Consider the following 24,880-nt stretch of genomic DNA (forward strand, 5'->3'; position numbering starts at 1 on the left):
ATAGTTTTGAGATAATCAACATATTATAGTATTTTTTTTATGATCAACATTCAGTGATCAAAGGAAACTAATTTTTTTGCATTTTTCTTCGACTTTTCTTCTTTGGGTTTAATATCCTCGTCGGAAAAATTCTCTGTTGTATTTAAACTCTCTGACAATCGTCGTTTTTTCTTCAATTTTTTCTTCATTTTTTCTTTATCCTTGACGTCAATATCAGATGTGTCTGTCGTAACAATTTCTTTGTGTTTACTTGGTTGAAATTCTTGCAAAGTATTTTTCAACTTTTTTCCATCTTCCCTTTTCTTTTTTTTCAATTTTTTAGAAATTTCCGTCTTGTCTTCTTCATCTTCCAGGTCGGATATATTTTCAACACTCCAATTAAAAGAATTTTTACTTACATTTAAATCTTCTTCCTGATTTTTCTTTTTAATTTTCATATCGACTTTTTTCTTACTCTTATTTTTTTCTGTCGCAAGTTTTAAAATATTACTTTTTTCTTTTTTTAGGGGAGATTTAAAGGTTTCCTCGTCATTCTCTTTTTTGGGGGAATTTTTCATTTTCTTTTTTGTAATAAGAAGAGGAGTTTTTCTTTGAGTCTCGAGTTTTTCCTTTTTCATTTTTGTCTCGCCATCGGTAATTTCAACGTCTGAGTCATCTGTGGTATAAATTTGATTGTTATTATTCGAAACTTTCGGTGGCATAACAGGCGGTTTTTCATCGAGGAGAAATTCACTAATGTCCATAAATTTCTTTCGCTTAATACACAGTTTTGAATCTTCTTTATTATCTTCAGATGTTGAAGAACTGTGTTTTCTTTTTTGTCCCGATTTTAAAGTTTTTTCATCGTTGTGAGAAGTGTTATTTTTCATACTTTTAGGTTTATTATCTGCTGCAGAACACTTTTTCTTCGTTTCTTTAATAACTTCCGTTTTTTTCGCTGGTTCTGAATTTTCTTTCGCTGATTCGTTATCCATCTCGTTTGAAATATTTGCAGAATTTTTCGATCGCACGTAAATTGAACAAATTGGTCGAAAATGAACTGTAACAGAAAATATTTTTTAAAATTTTATTCTATTAACGAAATTCTCTATAATCTTACTCGAATTTTTAGATCAGATTTTTAATAAACTAGAAAATTGATTTCATAAGCTTCGGATTTAAAAGAAATTTATTTTATTTAGAATTGTTACAAAAATGTAGTTCTTTCAATATTCTGTTCCCTCGTTTCCAGAAAATTGTTTAATTCTTTCCTTTATTTCAATAATAAATTCAATTCCAAATTTTTGTAAAATTCAATTATTCTAAAGTGTTTTAATTAAATAATAATAATAATAAATATTTAAAAATTCGATTAATTTCTAATATATTTTAACTAAAATTTTTCAAAAAACTAATATTCTTAGAAACTTAAATTAAAGTTACTCGAAATTAATAGAATTTTTATTTGAAACCTTCTGAAATTTAATTATTTCTAAAATTTTTTATTATAACTCTTCTAATATTAAATTATTTTCTAGAAATTTTAACTGAAATATTAAATAATAATTGATAATAAAAAATTCATTTACCTGCTTTATATGGTGTCTTGGTTTTGTTGGAATTTAAAATACAAGTCATAGTGTCTAATTTTTTAGCAGTTACTTGATAATTATTTTTGCCTATTTTTAATTCGGATCCATTTAAACATAATTTTTTGCCTATCCAATCAATCGACACTTCCTGTAAAAAATAAATTATTAAAATTCTATTAAATCTATTTATACAAAAATTTGTATAAAAAAATGTCTTTTTTAAAATTTTGTTGAAAATTGCAAAAAATTATCTTTTGGACAAAAATGTATAAAGTTTTTCGACCGAGAAATTATTTCCAATAATCATTAATCGTGATTGTTGAAAATTTCATTTCGTTATAAATTACAATAGGTTGAAAAAAATCTACTTGTAAAACTATTGCTCATGAACGCTTTGAAATTAATAAATATTTTTCAAAAATAAATTTCAGCATTTACATCATTAGGAGATACAAACCTTCTTTGGAATTTCGAAAACCCAAACTTCAGAATTTTCCGAAATATCGTTTACAGTAAGAAGCGAAGGTAAATCACATTCAACTAAGTCTTCCATTTCAATTAGGTCATCCAACTGAAAAAAAACATATTTTGTAACATAAATTTTAAGTTCTTCGAAGAAATTTAACTTAAACAATGTTGAGAAACTTGAAAATTTAATTTAAAATGTTAAAAAAATTTAAAAATTATATTTAAAATTTAGAAACTTAGCACGTAGAATTTTTAATTTCCACTATCGAGAGTGTCAAAGTTTAAATTCTCCGGGAATAAAATGATTTAAATACAAAAATAAATAATTTATTGAATAATTAAATGTTTCTTAAAATTTATTTCTTTGTAAGAACTTTAATAAAATTTTTTAGAATAATTGCATTTTTCAAGGAATTTAATTAAAATTTAATTTTAAATAATTGAAATTAATAATTGAAAATTGAATCCCAAAAAGAATTTTATTATTTACAAAAAAATTGAATCCCTGAGAAGAATTTTATTATTTATCAAAATAATTGAATTATTGTTAAGAATTTTATAAAAAAGTTTTAAATAATTGAATTTCCGGTGAAATTTTTATTATTTAATAAGAAAATAATAGAATTTATGCGAAGAATTTTATTACTTTTGAAAATAATTGAATTTTTGGTAAGAATTTAGTTATTTATCGAGATAATTAAATTTTTATAAAAAAAAATTCAATTAATTTCAACAGAATTGAAATTAAATTAAAAAAAATTAATTCTACAGAATTATTAATTGAATTAGAAAATTTTTCAAAATTCAATTATTTTTAAAAATATTGCTTGTAACTTCTCAAAAATTTATTTAGTTTTTGGATTGCATTTTTTTCACGAATTGTAATAAAATTTTTTGAATAATTGCATTTTTCGCAGAATTCCATTAAAATTGTATTAAAAATAATTGAAATTTTGCTATGAGTTTTATTATTTATGAAAATAATTGAATTTCTGTAAAAAATGTTATTACTTAAAAAAATAATTGAAAAAATAAAATAAATTTGTAAAAAATTTGTAAATAATTGAATTCTTTTAGAAAATTTTATTAAAATAGTAGATATTCAAAATCATTGAAATGAGGAAAATTTTTTTAATTTTGCCAAAAATTAAAAAAAAAATTTTTTAAATAATAGAATGTCGGAGAAGAATTTTATTATTTATAAAGATAATTGAAATTTTGACGAGAATTTTTGTATATTTTTGAACAAAATTGAATTTCTGTGAAGAATTTTATTTCCTTTGAAAATTATTATTGAATTTCTGCAATCATTTGTAATTTCTCTAATATTCAATATTTTTTTAGTGTTTTTAACTAAAATTCTTCTATAATTTTGTAATTTTTAATAATTAATTAAATATGTATTAAAAAATTTAACTAATTTCAAAAGAATTTGAGTTATTAAAATTTTTCAAAAATCCAAGTTCTTTAAAATTTTTTAATTTAAATTTTTCAAAAAAAATAAATTCCTTAAAATATCTAATTAAATTTATTCAAAATTGAAATTTTCAAATTGAAATTTTTTAAATTTTACAAATTTTTAAATTAAAAATTTTTTTTTTATATTCATAAAAAAAATAATAATCTTGGTATTCATTCAAATACCAAGATTATTAATGACAAAAATAATAATTACTTGCCTGCGTTATGAGTTTGTTTTCTTCGACCCCACTTTTATCGACTGATTGATTCTTAACTCCTTCATCAATATTTTCTAAATGTTGATAATTTCTCTTTTTCAAACTCGAAAGAGCATAGTTGAGATTCTCGTCTTTTGTTTTGTTCGATTTTCTGCTATCATTCGCCACCGGGATTTGAGTATTTGCTTCAGAAAGAATTTTGTCCGAATCATTTTGTCCCAGCGTTTTATTATTATTTTCACAAATTTCTCCACTCTCAACATCTTTCGACTCTTCTTGCATTTCATTTTTCTCTTTTTTCGATTTCTTCTTCTTCTTCACAGGCGTGGTTTTTTCATCAATATGTTTTAGAAACGAAATTCCTTGATTTAAGTAAGCTTCAAAATCAGTATCAATTTCGTCGTTGTTGTTGTCACGAGAATTTTTCTCCTCGACATTTTTTTCATTCTCCTCTTGAAGATTTGCGGCACATTCTTCAGAATTATTACCAGAATTTTCCGATTTCGAATTTTTCTTTTCCTTCTTCTTTGATTTTGATTCTGTCGTCTTGTCGACAATTTCTTCTCGTTTCTCTTCTTCCGTTGAATCGTGAATTATATTTTGATTCGAATTATCCTTGGAAATGTTCTCTGTTTCCTTTTCCTTTTCTTTTTCCTTCTTCTTTTTTTTCTTTTTCGTTTTCTCCTCTAAATTGTCTTCAACCTCTTGAATATTTTCAATTTCTGTCGATTTATTCTTCTTCTTCTTCGTTTTCTCCTCTAAATTGTCTTCAACCTCTTGAATATTTTCAATATCTGTCGATTTATTCTTTTTCTTCTTCGTTTTCTCCTCTAAATTGTCTTCAACCTCTTGAATATTTTCAATATCTGTCGATTTATTTTTCTTCTTCTTCGTTTTCACCTCTAAATTGTCATCTTTTTGAATATTTTCAATTTCTGTCGATTTATTCTTTTTCTTCTTCTTTTTAGTCCGTTCTTCATGATTATCACTTTCAGATTTTATCGAATCGTCCAATTTTTCTTTCATGGGGGATTTTTCATTCCTCTTTTTTTTCTTTTTAGATTTTTTCTTTTCTCTCTCGCTGTCCGAATCGGGAGATTTCAATTTAATAGGTGTTTTTTTCTCCTCCTCGTCGGAAGAGCTTGTTTCATTAGAATGGAATAAATCTAATCGCTTTTTTTGATTGACGGTTTCCAGTGATTGAGCGGACATCATTTCGGTGTCTTCGGAATATTCCTCGGGAATTGTTATTTTATGTTCGTCAATTGTTATTTTATTGTCGTCTAAATTCACGAATCTGACATCATTTTGTAGTTCGGTTTCAAGAGTTAGTCGCATTTCCTCCTCGTCGTCGGAAATTGAATTTTCTCGTACTCTAAATTGTGTTAATACATTTCTCTGGTGATTCTCGTCAGCGATTGTGCTTTGAGAACAAAATATATCTTGAGATTGTGGATCGAAGACGGATTCTTTCTTATCCTCGTCACTACTCGTAGCTTCTTCGGACATTTTATTTTTGTCTGTAAATTGAGAAGGACTTGTCGAATTTTCATTTTCTTCGCTTAAATTTCCAGGGGATTTTTCGACTGATTTTCGTTTTTTGGTGTCGTTCTTGTCGGCAATACTCGAGGTGGTTAGATTTTCGTCACTTGATTCTGAATTGCTCCCTTTTTCACTGAATGCATTTTCTTGTCTTTTTTCGACAGATTTTTGCTTTTCGTTCGTTTCTGAAAAATCATTTTCGGACATTACGTTATTATCACCATTTTCATCGCTATTTACATCTACATTTACATTTTCGTCGTCATCCACGTCTACATTTACATCTTCATCTTCCTCGTCTTTGTCATTATTTTCATCTTCGTCTTCATCGTTATTTTCATCCTCATCGTTATCGTCAACTTCATCCTCATTTTTATCGTCATCTTCATTCTCAATTTCATGGATAACTTCATCCTCATTTTTATCGTCATCTTCATTTTCAATTTCATGGTCAACTTCATCCTCATTTTTATCGTCATCTTCATTTTCAATTTTATCGAAATCTTCATTCATAACTTTACCAACTTCTTCATCTTTATCGACATTTTCATCTTCTACAATTTCCCTATCAATTTTTTGCGTTAATTCTAAATTTTCCTTATCGACTTGAGTCATTTCAATCATCTCATCAGAATCTTCTTTTTTGAGTTCAGAATCTTCATTTTTATTGAGTTTCTTCGCCGAACTTTGTATCCGGTTTTTCATTTCTTTTTTTGGAGTTTTCCTAATATTTTCCCTAAGCTTTTGATCTCTAGCGTCAAATTCTTTCACTTTCTTCTTTTCTTCCCTAATTTCCCTTTCTTCTTCCATGGCAATTTTACTTGCAATTTTTCTGGCTCTTTTATGTCCATTGTTTTTTTTCCCGTCCGTTGTTATTTCCTCAACGTCAAGTTCACTATTTATTTCTCCGTCGAATTTCGATTCACTTTCTCCAACGACATCTTTTGACTCAATTTTCTCGTCTTCTAGGACCTTTTCACTATCTTTGTTCACCGACTTTGAACTCTTTTGCTTCTCTTCGATTTCTTCGATTTCTTCGACCTCCTCGAACTCTTTTTTTCCTTTCGGCGATTTTTCCCGTAACGTTTCATTTCTATCAGAATTTTCTTCATTAACTGGATTTTCTGTGAAGCAAATTGTCAATGAATTTCTCTTGCTAGAACTGTCACTACTCTCCAAACTTCTCGACTCTCTTTTGTCAAAATTATAAGAAAGTTGTTGATTATCGACAATTTTAACTCTATTGTTAACAATTTGAGTATTTGTTATTTTCACCGGTTTCGCTTTTCTTTTGTTAGAATTTTGTTCAATATCACTGTATTTCAATGTTTCATTTTCACTCGAATATGGATCTTTATTTTTTTCAGAGAGTGCTTCATTACTGGAACCATTGCAAACACTGTTTGCGTTAGAAACGCCAGAATCTTTCGATTGGCGACAATCATCGTTTTCGGCACTTTCATAGGAAATGTCGACTGGATACTGTGTACTTTGCGCCACTGCCAACACATTTGAGAGATTTAATTCCGAATCGAAGTGACTCTCGTTAAAATTGCTTCTATCGTCATTGTCCTCAGTCACATCTTTCCTCTCGACATTACTTATGATTGATGATAAATTTTTCTTTACATCTTCTCGAGTTTTTAGAGTTTTGGTTTTTTGATTTTCTTGCTCGCCTGTATGATGAGCGGTGATCGTCGGCGGTGGTTGGGAAATTTCAGTACAACTTTTCGAAGACTTTCGGCTGGAATTCCTTGTCACTGTTGAATTTTCTTTTGAGTTTATCACTTCTTCTTCTTCTTCTTTTTCTTTCAATTCACTTTGTTTATTATTTTCGACGTCTTTTTTCTTAAGAAAAGTTGTGAGTTTGCTTTGAGTTGTGGACTTGCTGCGAATTGAAGAACGCCGAGAGAAAGGTGAATTTGATATTTCTGAAACATGTTAAAAATTATTTTATTTACTAGCTAAAAAACGCGTGTGTAGTTTCTAATTTTAATATTAATATATATTTAAAGACAACTTATTAACAATATTCCAAGTTTTCTTTAATTTCTTGAATTTTAATTTTATGAATATTTATAATTTTTAAAATTTTAATTAATAACTTGTAACGACATCATGTTTCTTATTTCAAAGTTTAAACCGTCAATGCAAAAAAATAAAAGAATAAATCAAAATAGAAACCAGATTTATTACATTTTTTAGATTCATAATTTAAAAAATGTAATAAATATCTCTATTTATTCTTATACTGAGAAAAAAATAGTACAAATTATTTTCTTTTAAAAAAAACAGAATTTTGTCTAAAATTTAATTAAAAATGGAAATTATGCAAATATTTTTTAGAAAAAGAAAAGAAGTTTGCAAAATTTTTTTTTCTCAATGACATTTTTAAAAAAAAATTAAATTAACTGAAATAGTTATTGTATTACAGTACCTACTTTGTGTAATTAGGCGTAATTTAATTTCTGACCGTTAAAATTGAAATAAAAAAATAAATAATACTAAATAAAAGTACTAAATTTCAAAAAATTAATAAACATTTTTTGAATTAATTGCAAATAATTATTTTAAATTAATTAGAAAATCAACATTAATAATTGTTGTATTAGTGATCGTTGAAATTTTTTAAAATAATCGTTTGTTAATAATTGAAATTAAACATTTAATTATTGAATTTTATAAAAATTTTAGAAAATAATTGAATTCTTTCGAAAAATTTCAAAAATTTTATAACAAATTCAGATAAAAAATTGAATTGTTTCTTGAATAAACTTCTACGTTTTTCAACGAAATTTTCAAAAAAGTCTTATTTTCCAAAATTTTAAAAATCAAAATTTTTAAAAGTTTAATAACTCCGGTTAATATAGACGAAAAAAGTTCAATTAGGGCTCAAAAGATGCGTCTAAAAAAACTCTACAAAATTATGGAAAAACATTTATAGGTGTCCTAACATTTTTTTAAAGTTATGGGCAAAAAACTTTTTTTTTGCAAAATTAAAATTCCAAAAATAATTTATTTAAACTTTATTAATCTATCAGAAAGTACTCTCATTTGATGTCCACAGGTTAAAAACATTCCGTCTGACATAAAAATTTTTTACTACTGAGAAAAGTAGCAATTACCAATTTTTCTCGAATATTTTAGTGTTGCATGTCGAACGAGTCTTGATCAGTTTTGTCTGACTAGAAAATACCTGTACTACTTAAAACTCAAGTAGTTAAGAATTTTAAGGGGATTTGAACCTTGATGACGTCACAGTTTGTGCAAAGCATTAGTTTTAAATCTGTGACGTCATCATGGTTCAAATGCCCTTAAAACAACGTATTTTATGTCTGACTAAAAATGACATGTACTACTAATTTGAAAATACAAAGCGAAAAAAAAGCAAATCCGGCCTAAAAACTCACAGATCAGTTGAACAAAATTTTTCCGGTCTAAAAAATTATTTTACTCCCTGAAGTTTAAAATATTATAGAATAAAAACGCCTGCCTGACTGATGTTGACATCTACTACTTATTTTCTAATTAAAAGAGATGAAAATTAGTGACTGACTTTTTGCTTTTGAATTAGTAAATTTTACTAAAAATTCAGCAAAAATGACTATTTATTAGTAAAATTTACTAATTCAAAAACAAAAAGTCAGTCACTAATTTAAATTAGTAAACATTTTTACTAATTCAAATTTAGAGACTAAGTAAATTGTAATCAGACTTTTTCAGTCATTTTTATCAGTGATTTTTCACTGATTAGCCAATTAAAAAATTTCTGTCACGAATATTGAAAATTTCAGTTATTATTTAATTATGGCTATTTTATAGTAATTATTTTTTATTGTTATTTTTTTGTGAAAAATGACTGAAATTTCAATCATTTTTTATAGATCGTCAATGAAATGTCACTGATTCAACTCGCGAGAAGAGAATCACTGATAATCAGTCGACAGGACTGCCATTTCTTCAGTTATTAATGAACCTCGGGCCGTGTAACATCTCGCTGTCGGATTATTTTCGGGCCGTGTGGATCCGTTTGGATAATCTGGATATTTCTGGATATCTTTGGTGATATTTTTGGATACGTTTTGAAAAGTTTGGAAACACTTGACATTTTTGAGTAAATTTCATTCTATTGGACGTTTTTGGATATCTTCCAAAAAACAGTGTATTTTTTCAAAAACATTGGAAAGTGTCGCTGACACTTTTTTTGTGAGTGCTAACTTGGGAAGTGCATCATCGAACGAGAGCAGCTTCAGGGATGATCTCGAGAATGGGCTGAGACATCGCAGTGAGTTAAAATTTTTTTTATTTTTTTAAATTGAAATTTATAAATTTGAAAGGTTTTTTAAAAATTCTCAGTGATTTAATTTTTTCAAATGTTAAATTATTTGTATTTTAATTAACTTTATTTTTTCCAACTTTAAATAATTTTATGAATTAATTTTTCCTAAATTTAAATAATTTATTTACATTTTTCCAAAATTTAAATAATTTTATTTTAATTTTTGCAAAGCTTAAATAATTTTATTAACATTTTTCCAAAATTTAAATAATTTTATTTACATTTTTCCAAAATTTAAATAATTTTATTTACATTTTTCTAAATTTTTAATAATTTTATTTACATTTTTCCAAAATTGAAATAATTTTTTTTACATTTTTTTGTCCCGTTTATAAAAAACAAAAATTCAAATTTTTGAAAACTTGATTGAAAAGTCAAATTTTTCCCTAAGAGTGAGAGAGACAAATGATAATTAAATTTCAAAGAAATTAATCGTCATTATCTCCTCTACGTCATAGCCATTGTCCTGATTATTTTCTAAAAAAATTAAAGAAAAAAATAGTAACATTTGAGAAATTTTTTTTTCTCCATAAGTGTGAGAGAGAAAGAAAAGGAAAAAATTTACAAGAAATGTGACGTCACTAACTCCTCTACGTCATTTTCATTGTCCTTTTTATTTCCGGTGAAAAGTGGAAATAATTTTTCAAATATTGTATTATTTTTGAAAAATTTTATTTTATCAATAAGAGTGAGAGAGAGAAGGAGTAAATTAAAAAAAATTTACGTCATTACCCTCTCTACGTCATCTCTTTTGTCCCTTTTCTTACACGCGAAAATTTTGAAAATTTTATTTTTGCTCATAAGTGCGAAAAATGACTAAATTTCCAAGAAATTTAAAAGTCATTAATAATCAATTAACGGTAATTGACAACGAAGTGAGAGACGTTTCTTCAGTTGGAAATGAACCTTGGGCCGAGTAACACCTCAACGTTTGGAAATTGTGGTTGGGGCTGAAACCACGTGAGATAGTGCTTTTTAGTGCCCAAAGATGACATCAACGAGTACCACTCCAGAATAAAGGTCAGACATAGAGTGTGATAGTCCGCAGTAAGTGTAAAAAAATGTTTTTAATTTTTTAATTATTCTACTTTCATTATTTTACATTTTGAAAAAATTTTATAAAATTTAAATAATATTATTTTTCCAAAATGACGTCATAATCTCCTCAACCTCATTGCTTTTGTACTGTATATTTCCTGGGACTTGCGAAAGATCTAAATAATTATTTAAAACTTTTCAAAAATTTTATTTTAATTTTTTCAAATTTTAATTCATTTTATTTTCATTTCTCAAAAATTTAATTTTTTTTATTTTTCAAATTTATTATTAATTTAATGTTTTTTAAAGTTGAATGAATTTTTTTTAAAATTACAATTTTAATTTATTTTTTCAAATATTAATTAAATTTATTTTCAAAAATTTTAATTATTTTACTTTCATTATTTTACATTTTGAAAAAATTTCATAAACTTTAAATAATATTATTTTTTCAAAATGACGTCATAATCTCCTCAACGTCATTGCTATTGTCCTGTATATTTTCTGGGAGCTTTTCTCCCTTTTATTACCTGCGAAAGATTTAAAAAATTATTTAAAACTTTTCAAAAATTTTATTTTAATTCATTTTATTTTCATTTTTTCAAATTTTAAATAATTTTATTTTCATTTCTCAAAAATTTAAATTTTTTTATTTTTTAAATTTATAATTAATTTTATTTTTTTTAAAGTTTAATTAATTTTTATTTTATTCAAATTACAATTTTAATTTATTTTTTCAAATATTAATTAAATTTATTTTTAAAAATTTTAATTATTAAACTTTTCATTACTTTACATTTAAAAAAAATTTTATAAACTTCAAATAATATTATTTTTCCAAATTTAAATAATTTTTTTTTATCAAAATTTTTATTAATTTTCTTTTTTAAAATTTTAATTAATTATATTTTTTTAAATTTTAATTATTTTACCTTCATTATTTTTAATTTTCAAAAAAAAATTTTATAAACTTTTAAATAATTTTATTTTTATTTTATCAAATTTTAAATAACTATACTTTTTTCTTAAATTTTAAATAATTTTATTTTCATTTTTCAAAATTTAAATAACTACTTTTTTCTAAATTTAAAAAGAATTTTTTTCCATTTGTTCAAATTTTGAATAATTTTATTTTCATTTTTCAAAATTTAAATATTTTTACTTTATAAAGAATATTTAAAATTTTTTATAATTTCGTAGTTTTTTAACACGATTTTAAAATAAATTTACAGTTTTAAGAACATTGTAATGTTTTATTTTATGATTAATTTTATTCTATTATTAAGAATTAAAACTCAATGGGCACATGCGCTTTAAAGCGCGTATCTAGTGCTAAATCATAAAAATTAAAAAAAATATTCCAGTTAGAAGAAGTTTTGTTTTGAAATTAAAAATTATATTCACACTAAGAAAATAATGAGAAATATTGTTGCAGAGCGCGAACGTTCATAAGAAACCATATTTGTCTTTGCTAAGGACCAAAAATACATTATAGCATGTAAACCATCGAAGGAGATATACAGGTCATATTGGCATGTAACCCTTGCAGAAGTAGTTTGTGCTAGAAATTGGTTTTAAGCAAATGACTTTTGGCTTTCTTTGTTGTCTAAAAAAACAGTTATTCTAAATTTAACATTCAGCCTCAGTCTCTTCTACTATTAAACAATGAAATATTTATAAAAAATAGTTTACATTGACAAGAAAAAAGAAGTATAATATTTATAACCAACAATGCATTGGTTTTATTATCTTATATCAACAAACTTTATTATATTCATACATTATATGTAAATATACGTTTATTTCAAAATTACACTAAACAAAAGATTGATAAAAAATAAACGGCATTTTTCCTGGTCAAAAGAATGATTTCCGAAAAAAGGAAAAAGCGGACTCTGCGTGGCTAGGTCTAGCCACCCCAGGGGGCTCACGCAATGCCATACGTTTGATGATGATTGTTTGACTCTCTTCATCTAATGATATTCTTGTTAACTTGTGTACGACAATTCATTTGTTAACAAAATGTCTAAAACAAGAAATGACATAATGAGTTTTTTGACGGTGATGCACTGCAAAGATGTGAAGCGATGGTATCAATTCACATTCGGTAGAGAATAGTATACACTGACGAGTACTTGAAGAGGTTACGTTCTTTTGACAAGAATTAATGTCGTTTTTGTAAACTAATTCCGGTTGACTCTTTTATCTTCTTTCTCTTGAGAAAGAAATTTTCTAATAAGAAGCAGGAAAAAAATAATCATCTACTGCTTCTTAACTGTATATTTATTCATATTTGTATATTTTACATTTTTGTCATGACAATAACAAAGAAACAATAACAATAGTGAATCTTTCCACACGCTTAATTACTTATTTCTGTTAGAAAAAATTCTATTTTGAAATTCAAAATTGTATTCATACTAAGAAAAATACTTTCCATATTTATATCTTACATTTTTCTTTTTACTTGTCAATGTAAACTTTTTTCATTAACGTTTTATTACTTAATAGTAGATATGCATACAAAGTTGCCTCTATGCTTGTCAGTAGCATACAAAATCATTTTTTTTCAACATTCAAATAAAACAAGAAAAAATACTATAAAAGTATAAATAATTTTGATAAATAAGTATATACTATTTACATTAATTTTTACATTATTATTGAGACTGAAATTATCAATGTTTATCATTATGTAAAAAAGTGAATTTTTCGAAAGTATAGAACTACTGCAACATTTTTGATCAAATTGTTATTCGATGTTTTGTAATTCAATTTAAATAAGCATTCGATGTTCTTAAAATTCGTTTAAATTAACATTCGACGTTTTGAAAATTCGAACAAATAATAATTTGATGTTTTAAAAGATTATCATATAAATTATTCAATATTTGTAGATTCAATCTAATAATTTTTTGACCGTTTAAAACTTTAGAAAATTTCATACAACCGTAAATTTAATTAAATGTCATTACTTTCAAATTTCACGCTTTTTTTATACCTAAGTTCACAGAAGGAATGTCCTTAAAAAAATTTTTTTTTGCTTCATTAAACGCAAAGAATTATTTAACTTTTTTTATCTTTTAAAAGAATTAAAATTAAAATGAATTAAAATTAAAATGAATTAAAATTTAAATGATTTAAAATTGAAATGAATTAAAATTAAAATGAATTAAAATTAAATTTTACAAAAACATTGGTTGTCCTTTAAAAGTCAATCCGAGGCCTGCTTTTAGTGAAAATTCCATGTTAGTTTTGAATCAATATTCGCAAATTCCATTTTTTCTGAGGTATACAATTTTTCTTTTCCAATTTTTTCACTGTTTTCTAATTAAAGTATGCTTTCTGTTTTAGGTAAACGCTTTTCAGTTGCTGTTTAACATACTTAATTCTTTTATGTGTAAAATATTTTTTTTCATGTTGTTTTGATAAATTTTGTTTCTTCTATTTTTGATTAATGTGTTTTTTTAGTCTATTTAATGTTTATTTTTTTGTAATTTGATTTTTCTCCGTTTTATTTTTTATTTCAGGTTGCAAGATGTTGCAAACAATTTAGAAAAATTATTTATATACTTTACTATTTTAAAATAATTTTCTTATGTTTGTGAAAATATTTGTTTCTGTTTCAGGTCAACATGTTTCTTTTATGTTTTGCCAAGAAAATATTTTTGATTAATGTTTATTTTTCTGTATTAAGTTTTTTGTTCGTTTTATGTTTTATTTGATGTTTTATTTCATGTTGCAAATAAATTTAAAAAATCAATATATACTTTTCCATCTTAAAATCTTTTTCTTATGTTTGACAAAATATTTGTTTTGTTTTAGGTCAACATAATTATTTGTTCTGTTTTAACAAAATTTGATTTCTGTTTCTGATGCTTTTTTCATTTTATGCCTTTTTTTATTCAGATTTTCTGCTGCTTCATGTCAATATCTTTTTCTTTTGTACAATGTGTTTTGCTTTTTCATGTTAATATTTTTTCTCTGTTTCAAATTATTGTTTGTCGTTTCAAGATGCAATATTTTTTCATCTCTGTGTAAAAATACATTATATATTTATTATATATTACTTAAATTTAAACATTTGTACATGCAGTGATGTACGCACGCCAACCCCTTACCTCTATTTTTTTAAACTCTGTTATTTGACCTAATATTAAGGATATGTTTGCTTTCTGCCCTATCATCTTGACCTAATTTTGAAGTTATGTTTATCCTCTGTCCTTTAACCTAATTTTGATGTTATGTTTGCCCTCTGCCCTTTGACCTAATATTGAAGAGATGTTTGCCCTCTGCCCTTTGACTTAATATTAAGGATATGTTTGCCCTCTAACCTATCATTCTGTCCTAATTTTGAGGTTGTTTTTGCTTTGTGACCTATTATTTTGACATAATTTTGAGGTTATGTTCGATTCTTAAAATAGCGGCGACAGTTGATATATTTTTTTAATATAGTCAGATATATATTGAATAATAATTTTGAGGAATTGCTGGATATTCATATTTATTTGAATAATTTTAATTTATCACTCACGACTATGTTTTTCACCTGATGACGATATCAACGTTGATATCGAAACGTCGTGAGTGACTAATTATTCAAATAAATATATATGATTATCCAGTAATTCCTGAAAATTATTATTCAATACATATAAATTATTATATTTTTTTCAGCGGTCCTTCGGAACACAATATATTTCTGTCAATGTTATTAATATTGTCGCAAATAAATTGTGCTCCACATTAAAAACAAAGTCTAAAAAAAAGTTTTATTTTTCGAACTCGAAAAAAATTAGAATTTGTAATTATTTTAATTTAATAATACTAAAAATCTGCAAATAATCTGTAAGTGTGAATTTGTAATTATTTACATCATAGATTCAAACTCAATTGAATTTTAAAGACTTTGCTTTTATTGTGTTTAATCTGAGAAAAAACTTTTTTTATCAAAGTTTTCAATATTTATTTTATAAACATAAATATTGAATTACTAAGACAAATATTTATTTTTATTTGATTCAAAGAAATTATTCTTGATTGAAATAAAAACTTTTCTCTCGTTGAAGGGAGGAGTGGAGTAGGCCTATGACAATTAGCCCAATTACAAATTCAAATGCGTTAAAATTATAACGTGGTTTGCTATAAATTTTGTAATTGGAAGAACTGTGTGTAATGGGGAAACCATACAAAAGCGCGTCTGATGTTCAACCTCTTGGGTGACGCGGAATAGAACATAAAATTTTATATTTTTTTTGAAAAATAATTACAGTAGTACATTTTTTGCTTTTTAAAGTCTAAATAGTACGAGTCAATGTCAGTCAGACTATTTAATTTCTCCTTTTAAAATATAAACCATAAAGGAGGAAATAATTCACTAATAATTTATTTAAAAAAACAATATGTGTGATTCCTACAAATTCCAAAATTTCAGTAGTACAAGTCAATCTTCGTCAGGCCGTTTTTTTAATATTAAGTATTAATGAATACTAATATACTATTAATTATAAATAATTACAATCAATTAGATAATAAACCAAGTTGTACATTTTTATAATTTTGGTGTTCATTTCATGAACATTTTGCTTCCTCATAGAAATAATAGTAATTGAAATATAAGATTTAATTTTTATAAAAGAGTTAAAAATCATTAAATCTTGGTCCAAAAAATATGTTGTTATATATTCTATAAGATCATTATAATAGTTTAATAATTAGAGGGAAGTCCCCTAACGCCGGACGGCACCTAGCGCCGGACACTTCTAGTTCTTCAACAAATGACAAATCATCGGATTAAAAAATTGTCAAAAAAGTCGCGGAAGAACGTAATAATAAAGAATCAGAGTGCTCGGTTTGTCAATAACGCGAATGACCACGATGAGAGCACTAAATTGTTTTTTTTAGCGAGATGGCGTTGTATCGTATAAATTTCAAAGTGCGATTACTACTATAGTTTTGTGCTTACGTGTTTATTTCAACTTGCATTAAAGAGAGGGTTTAACTATAATTCCAAGACTGTAACAGTTTTTTTTTAATTTCTTAACGGTGTTTGTATAAAATAACATAATTTTGAGGATTGCTTGTCCCCTAGTACCGGACACAAGGAATTCCCCTAGTACCGGACAGTTAAAAAATTGGTTTTTGTAGGTAAAGTCAGCCAATAAGTGAATTGTTAAGTCACTTTTGTTTTATTTGAATATATTAGACGGGAATATTCGTTGAACCAATCATACACTTAATGTGAATGTGTTTTTGGTAAGATGCACTGTAAAATTTAAATAAAAAATAAAAAAAAGGAAAAAATTTTTTTTCTAAAGTTGGTGACTTTTTTTTACAATATCTTTGGCAATAACACTTCATTTAATACAGCAAGAATACAGTCTTTGGTCGCTGCATCATTTCTCAATAATATCTTGCGCGTAAAATTAAAAGTTTTAGACTGTCCGGTACTAGGGCACAATTTCAAAATTTGTAGTATTTCGATACCATAACTAAATTGAACTTAAAAAAAAGTTTATCAAAATATTCTATTTTTGTTAATTGATTTTGGTGTTATATATTGTAGAGTTAATTAACTCATAAATGAAGTCATATTTTTTGAAGTAGTTTTAATTTTATTTCATGAAAACCTTAGGTGTCCGGTACTAGGGGACTTCCCCCTACACATAAGTTAATAAACATGAATGTTGAAAAAATGATATTTTCCACAATTTTTGATTTTTCAAATACCAATAATTTGATAATTTTTGACCGAATCAGGTTCAAAAATAGGTCAATCGAAGCCGTTTTTAATGCTCTACAGGTTGGTAATGAAACTTTTAAAGTTTCTTTTATATTTTTCAACAAAATTTTCAAAAAGTGTTATTTTTAAAAAATTTAGAATTTTAAAACTTTAATATCTCTGGATAATATAGACGAAAAATGATCAATGAAGGCTTAAAAGATGCGTCTGAAAAAACTCTACAAAACTAAAGAAAAACATTTATAGGTGTCCTAACATTTGTTTTAAGTTATGGCCAAAAAACGTTTTTTTACAAAATGAAAAATGCAAAAAAAATATAGTTAAACTTTATGAATCGGGCTGAAAATACTCTTATTTTATGTCCCCCGGGGAGACCTACAATTTAAAAAAAATTGAGGCCTTTAACTCTTTCTCGTTCTGAGATATTGAGGCAAATGTAATGTTTGTACACACACACATCGGGACAAATTTTTAAAATCCGTTTTTTGGACTTCGGAGGTCAAAATACGTAGAAATTTTTTTTTATTTATTTAAAACATTTATACGAGCAGTGCCCATTCGAACATAAAGTACTAAAAGATTAGGTGTAATGAAACAAAATTTATAAATATGTCAAACAATCACAATCGAAAATTTTGCTAATACAATCCTTCCTCTACGAGGAAGCAATAATTGAATTTTTGCAAAGAATTTTACTATTTATAAATATAATTGAATTTTTTCGAAGAATTTATTAAAATTTTAGAAAATAATTGTATTCGTTCGTAAAATGTTATTAAAATTTTGTTAATTAGTTAATTAGTTAATAATTGAATGTTTTAAAATTTTGAATCGGAAATTATTCAAAAATTCATATTTGAAAATAGAAAATTTTTGTAATATGACTAACTTCAGTGTGCGGGACAGAAAAAAAGAAAGAATACGAAGACTATTATTGTCAAGGTACACTCTCACCTCTACTGCCTGCCTGCCTGCGCAGGCAGGCGCCATAAGAGTGAGAGAGAAAAAACATTTAATTTGAATTTTCTGACTCTCTTACTCTTATGTGTTACCATGTCAACCTGCAGGCAGGCAGGCAGGCAGTAGGAGCTGTGCTAGCGCCTTTAACTAGCAACACTATCCGCGCGCAAGCGCGCGGGAATGTTGTATGGAACTGCTTATTTTAAACAATTTAAAAAATTTTAAAGAAATAATTATTATTACCTAACAAAGAGATTTAACTAACTAAAATTCAAATAATTTCACTCAATGGTCTCAATTTAAATAGAATTTACATTACTAGACTTAAACTATGGATAGAACAATTCCAATTAGTATCTGGGTCATCTTTTGCATTGCTTATTTTATAAACCCATTTTAATTTAAATACTTTTTTAAGAAATAATAATTATTACACACTGAAAAAAGTTTTACTTGAAATAGCGATAAGTTTCTCTAGAATAACGAAAGTATTAATTAAAGCACTGAAAAATTTCGCTACTAATGTAAAATCTGTAGTTTATCCAGCTAAATATTTTTTGCCGTGCATAAAGAAAAAAAAATTAAATTAACATCAGATTTTGTACATTCAAAAAAAACGAATTCAAATAGAAATTAATCATTTTACAACTTAACCAAATTCACCCCAGAAATCACTGAATTCGATAATTTAGAAGAAAGTCAGACAAAAGCAGGGTTCCTACAGAATCTGGAAATAGTATAAAATTTTTAAAAGGCTTCTGGAAATCAGGGAAATCATGGAAAAGGTCTGGAATTATTAAAACTTTCTAAATTTTTTCTGTTTTCCATTTTTCCTCTTGAATAAAAATTCAAATAATAATAAAGCTAAATCTCATAAAAGAGAAGAAAAAATGTTGAATTTTAGGAAATTCAGTTTTTTGAATTTTTGATAATTTTAGATTTTTTACCAAAGAGTAGAGGCTATTAAATAAGTATAGTATTTTCCAAAAGCACAAAAATAATGAAGTTAAATCCCATAAAAGAGAAGAAAAAATGTTGATTTTTAAGAAAATCGGATTTTTGAAATTTTTCGAATTTTTGATAATTTTAGATTTTTTACCAAAGAGTCGAGACAATTTAATATGTAAAGTATTTTCCAAAAGCACAAAAATAATGAAGCTAAATCCCATAAAAGAGAAGAAAAAATGTTGAATTTTAAGAAAATCGGATTTTTGAATTTTTTCGAATTTTTGATAATTTTAGATTTTTTACTAAAGAGTCGAACTATTAAATAAGTAAAGTATTTTCTAAAAGCACAAAAATAATGAAGCTAAATCCCATTAAGGAGAGGAAAAAATGTTAAATTTTAAGAAAAACGGATTTTTGAAATTTTTCGAATTTTTGATAATTTTAGATTTTTTACCAAAGAGTCGAGAGTATTAAATAAGTAAAGTATTTTCGAAAAGCACAAAAATAATGAAGCTAAATCCTATAAAAGAGAGGAAAAAATGTTGAATTTTAAGAAAATCAAATTTTTGAATTTTTTCGAATTTTCGATAATTTTAGATTTTTTACAGATTTTTTACCGAAGAGTCGAGACAATTTAATAAGAAGAGTATTTTCCAAAAGCACAAAAATAATGAAGCTAAATCCCATAAAAGGGAAGAAAAAATGTTGAAATTTAAGAAAATCAAATTTTTGAATTTTTTCGAATTTTTGATAATTTTAGATTTTTTACCAAAGAGTCGAGACAATTTAATAAGTAAAGTATTTTCCAAAAGCACAAAAATAATGAAGCTAAATCCTATAAAAGAGAGGAAAAAATGTTAAATTTTAAGAAATTCGGATTTTTGAATTTTTGATAATTTTCGATAATTTTACATTTTTTACCAAAGAGTCGAGACAATTTAATAAGTAAAGTATTTTCCGAAAGCACAAAAATAATGAAGCTAAATCCCATAAAAGAGAAGAAAAAATGTTGAATTTTAAGAAAATCGGATTTTTGAATTTTTGATAATTTTCGATAATTTTACATTTTTTACCAAAGAGTCGAGACAATTTAATAAGTAAAGTATTTTACAAAAGCACAAAAATAATGAAGCTAAATCCCATAAAAGAGAAGAAAAAATGTTGAATTTTAAGAAAATCGGATTTTTGAATTTTTGATAATTTTCGATAATTTTACATTTTTTACCAAAGAGTCGAGACAATTTAATAAGTAAAGTATTTTACAAAAGCACAAAAATAATGAAGCTAAATCCCATAAAAGGGAAGAAAAAATTTAGAAATTTAAGAAAATCAAATTTTTGAATTTTTTCGAATTTTTGATAATGTTAGATTTTTTACCAAAGAGTCGAGACAATTTAATAAGTAAAGTATTTTACAAAAGCACAAAAATAATGAAGCTAAATCCCATAAAAGGGAAGAAAAAATTTAGAAATTTAAAAAAATCAAATTTTTGAATTTTTTCGAATTTTTGATAATTTTAGATTTTTTACCAAAGAGTCGAGACAATTTAATAAGTACAGTATTTCCCAAAAGCACAAAAATAATGAAGCTAAATCCCATAAAAGAGAAGAAAAAATGTTGAATTTTAAGAACAACGGATTTTTGAAATTTTTCGAATTTTTGATAATTTTAGATTTTTTACCAAAGAGTCGAGACTATTAAATAAGTAAAGTATTTTCCAAAAGCACAAAAATTATGAAGCTAAATCCCATTAAGGAGAGGAAAAAATGTTAAATTTGAAGAAAAACGGATTTTTGAAATTTTTCGAATTTTTGATAATTTTAGATTTTTTACCAAAGAGTCGAGACAATTTAATAAGTAAAGTATTTTCCGAAAGCACAAAAATAATGAAGCTAAATCTTATAAAAGGGAAGAAAAAATGTTGAAATTTAAGAAAATTGGATTTTTGAATTTTTTCGAATTTTTGATAATTTTAGATTTTTTACCAAAGAGTCGAGACAATTTAATAAGTAAAGTATTTTCCAAAAGCACAAAAATAATGAAGCTAAATCCTATAAAAGAGAGGAAAAAATGTTGAATTTTAAGAAATTCGGTTTTTTGAATTTTTGATAATTTTCGATAATTTTAGATTTTTTACCAAAGAGTCGAGAGTATTAAATAAGTAAAGGATTTTCCAAAAGCACAAAAATAATGAAGCTAAATCCCATAAAAGAGAAGAAAAAATGTTGAATTTTAAGAAAATCGGATTTTTGAATTTTTTCGAATTTTTGATAATTTTAGATTTTTTACTAAAGAGTCGAACTATTAAATAAGTAAAGTATTTTCCAAAAGCACAAAAATAATGAAGCTAAATCCCATTAAGGAGAGGAAAAAATGTTAAATTTGAAGAAAAACGGATTTTTGAAATTTTTCGAATTTTTGATAATTTTAGATTTTTTACCAAAGAGTCGAGAGTATTAAATAAGTAAAGTATTTTGGAAAAGCACAAAAATAATGAAGCTAAATCCTATAAAAGAGAGGAAAAAATGTTGAATTTTAAGAAAATCAAATTTTTGAATTTTTTCGAATTTTTGATAATTTTAGATTTTTTACAGATTTTTTACCGAAGAGTCGAGACAATTTAATAAGAAAAGTATTTTCCAAAAGCACAAAAATAATGAAGCTAAATCCCATAAAAGGGAAGAAAAAATGTTGAAATTTAAGAAAATCAAATTTTTGAATTTTTTCGAATTTTTGATAATTTTAGATTTTTTACCAAAGAGTCGAGACAATTTAATAAGTAAAGTATTTTCCAAAAGCACAAAAATAATGAAGCTAAATCCTATAAAAGAGAGGAAAAAATGTTGAATTTTAAGAAATTCGGATTTTTGAATTTTTTCGAATTTTTGATAATTTTAGATTTTTTACCAAAGAGGCGAGACAATTTCATAAGTAAAGTATTTTCCGAAAGCACAAAAATAATGAAGTTAAATCCTATAAAAGAGAGGAAAAAATGTTGAATTTTAAGAAAAACGGATTTTTGAAATTTTTCGTATTTTTGATAATTTTAGATTTTTTACCAAAGAGTCGAGACTATTAAATAAGTAAAGTATTTTACAAAAGCACAAAAATAATGAAGCTAAATCCCATAAAAGAGAAGAAAAAATGTTGATTTTTAAGAAAATCGGATTTTTGAATTTTTTCGAATTTTTGATAATTTTAGATTTTTTACCAAAGAGTTGAGAGTATTAAATAAGTAAAGTATTTTCTAAAAGCACAAAAATAATAAAGCTAAATCCTATAAAAGAGAGGAAAAAATGTTGAATTTTAAGAAATTCGGATTTTTGAATTTTTGATAATTTTAGAATTTTTACCAAAGGAGGGAGACTATTAAATAAGTAAAGTGTTTTTAAAGAGCCCAAAAATATTGAAATTAGATTTAAAATTCCACTGGAATTTCGTAAAAATTTGACCTGGAAATCATCGAAAAGGTATGGAATTTTAAATTCGGATTTCTGTAGGAATCCTGAAAAGGAAGTTCTATTTTGAATTTCTAAAATTTAATGTCAAATTAAATGCATTAGAAATGAATTACAAGTGAATCCGATAAATTTTGTTAAAATGCTATTACTGCTGTTAAACTTTCTTGTTGTACGAAGAAAATTGAATATCGCAAAAATTGTTACATATTTTATACTTTTATTTTCAAAATAATTTAAAAATTAAAAATAATTTTGATAACGAAACTTTTAATTATTCTAAAAATTAAAAAATAATTATTCATTTAGCTTTTTAAACAAAGAATTCCGTTTCTTTCGAATCTATCATAACTGCAAAATATTAAATTAATTGAAAATAATAAAGTTAAACAACTTTTAATTCTAATTTCTTTGGAAAACAAAAAATCTGTAGTAAAAATACTAATTATAACTTGCATTAATTATTTAATTACAAGATGTTATATAATATAATGAAGCATCAAATTAAAAAATATTCTAAATTCGTTTTTAGAAACAACGAAAAAAAATGCCAGGTGAATTTTAGGCGTACCATAGCCCCAAAATTTTAATTCCATACATTGGTTGTTTAATTGAATTTTTAACTTTATAATTATTATTTACTCGGCAGGTATGTGTCCATAATTTAATGACAACATTATTTTAATATTGGGAATAGATATTTGATGTAATATATTTTTAATTGAAAAAATTGACAATATATTTTCATTGATTAATTGAATATTCTATGAATCACGTATTAATTTAAAACATAAAAAAATGTTGAAAGTTTATAAAATTAACATTATATTTAACAATATTTTTATGTAATAAAAATTATAAGAAATAAAAATTGTATTAAATTACTATTTTGTAAAATATACTTTGATAATTTAAATTTATGTTGTAGTCTTTAATAATATAGTAATTATTTCTAATAATAATTATATCTGTCAAAAATTATGAAAAATAAATATTATATTTTTAATAATTACAGTATTTAGAGTTTTGCAAGTTAAAAAATTTTTAAAAAGTTAAAAAACTAAATATTCTGTAATTAAGCAATTTATGAAAATAAAATTCAATTGAATGTTATATCAAATAACTTTTTTTAATAATATTGAAGTAATGTTAACATTAAATTATATACATTAAATTAAATTATAAAAAAGTATTTACCTTCAGAATGAATGATAGTTGAAAAGTTAAAAATTGAATTAAACGCATAATAATATAAAACATAACCATTGAAACACATCAAAACACATTAAAAAGTTTGACATTAAAAAATATAAAAAATGCCAATACTTAACCCACAAAATTTAATTTTCAAAACAAACAAATGAATGTAGATAATTTGCTAACGGAAAGGAAACTTACGATTATTATAATGTATTAATAATTAATAATAGTTAAAAATTAATAATAATGTTCCAACAATTTTTAAAAATAACTATTTCTGCACATATCTTTATAAGAAATACAACCGTATTCGAAATAGAATAAAAATAAAATAGGAAGGAATTAAAAACAAAATATATTCAAACCTGAAATTCTTTTCCTCTTGGTGTTAATTGAATTATTCTTATTCGAATCTTCCAAAGTATTTTTAATATATCCATCAGTGTTTGAATTTTCAATTTGAGTACTGTCTTCATTTTTCTCGTCGTCAGAATGTGAAGAAAAATCAGAAGAATTGCTAATCGGCTTATCACTATTATTTCTCGTAAAACTTACATCACAATCGGCATCTTTATTCACTGTTACTTTCTTCAAAATAGCACTTTTAATTTTCGTATAATGAGCATAATTCTTGAAACGTGAATACTTTCCTAATTCATTGTTAAGCAATTTATTATATTCTATACTTTTCCTGTCATCGAGTGCGTGAGATAAAGAATTATTTATCATACGATCCGAGACACAGTTTTTAACTATCTTCCAGGATATTTTTTTATTATTTACAGAATTTCCTGGCATTTTTCCACATCTAATTTGCTGCAAATATGAATCTTTTTATACGTGCAAAACATAAGTAAATAGTTTGCAAACAAAAACAAGACTCGTGTCGCATTGCACGTGAAAGAAAAAAAAAGTGAGGTTATGAATATCGGCCG

General features: G+C 24.8%; 1 protein-coding gene across 1 annotated transcript; it reads right to left on the bottom strand.

Moving 5' to 3' along the window:
- LOC122502486 (titin homolog) lies at positions 1 to 24,856 on the bottom strand. The gene is made up of 5 exons (XM_043612572.1): positions 24,311 to 24,856; positions 3,719 to 7,191; positions 2,029 to 2,142; positions 1,569 to 1,719; positions 1 to 1,039 (listed from the first exon to the last, which is right to left on the bottom strand). Exons 1-5 carry the CDS (start codon positions 24,741 to 24,743, stop codon positions 51 to 53), a joined length of 5,160 nt encoding a protein of 1,719 aa, XP_043468507.1. The 5' UTR covers positions 24,744 to 24,856; the 3' UTR covers positions 1 to 50.
- Positions 24,857 to 24,880: the final 24 nt, after the last annotated feature.

The sequence above is a fragment of the Leptopilina heterotoma genome, unplaced genomic scaffold (assembly GCF_015476425.1).
Source record: "Leptopilina heterotoma isolate Lh14 unplaced genomic scaffold, ASM1547642v1 Lhet_232, whole genome shotgun sequence".
NCBI lineage: Eukaryota > Metazoa > Arthropoda > Insecta > Hymenoptera > Figitidae > Leptopilina > Leptopilina heterotoma.

What these genes read in the sequence shown, in the direction of transcription:
- LOC122502486 (XM_043612572.1), bottom strand. Translation starts at nt 24,743, where the DNA reads ATGCCAGGAAATTCTGTAAATAATAAAAAAATATCCTGGAAGATAGTT. An exon ending in AAAACAAACTCATAACGCAG is followed by an intron (nt 2,143 to 3,718) that starts GCAAGTAATTAT and finishes GTTTTTTTTCAG; the next exon opens with TTGGATGACCTAATTGAAAT. An exon ending in CAAGACACCATATAAAGCAG is followed by an intron (nt 1,040 to 1,568) that starts GTAAATGAATTT and finishes TTTCTGTTACAG; the next exon opens with TTCATTTTCGACCAATTTGT.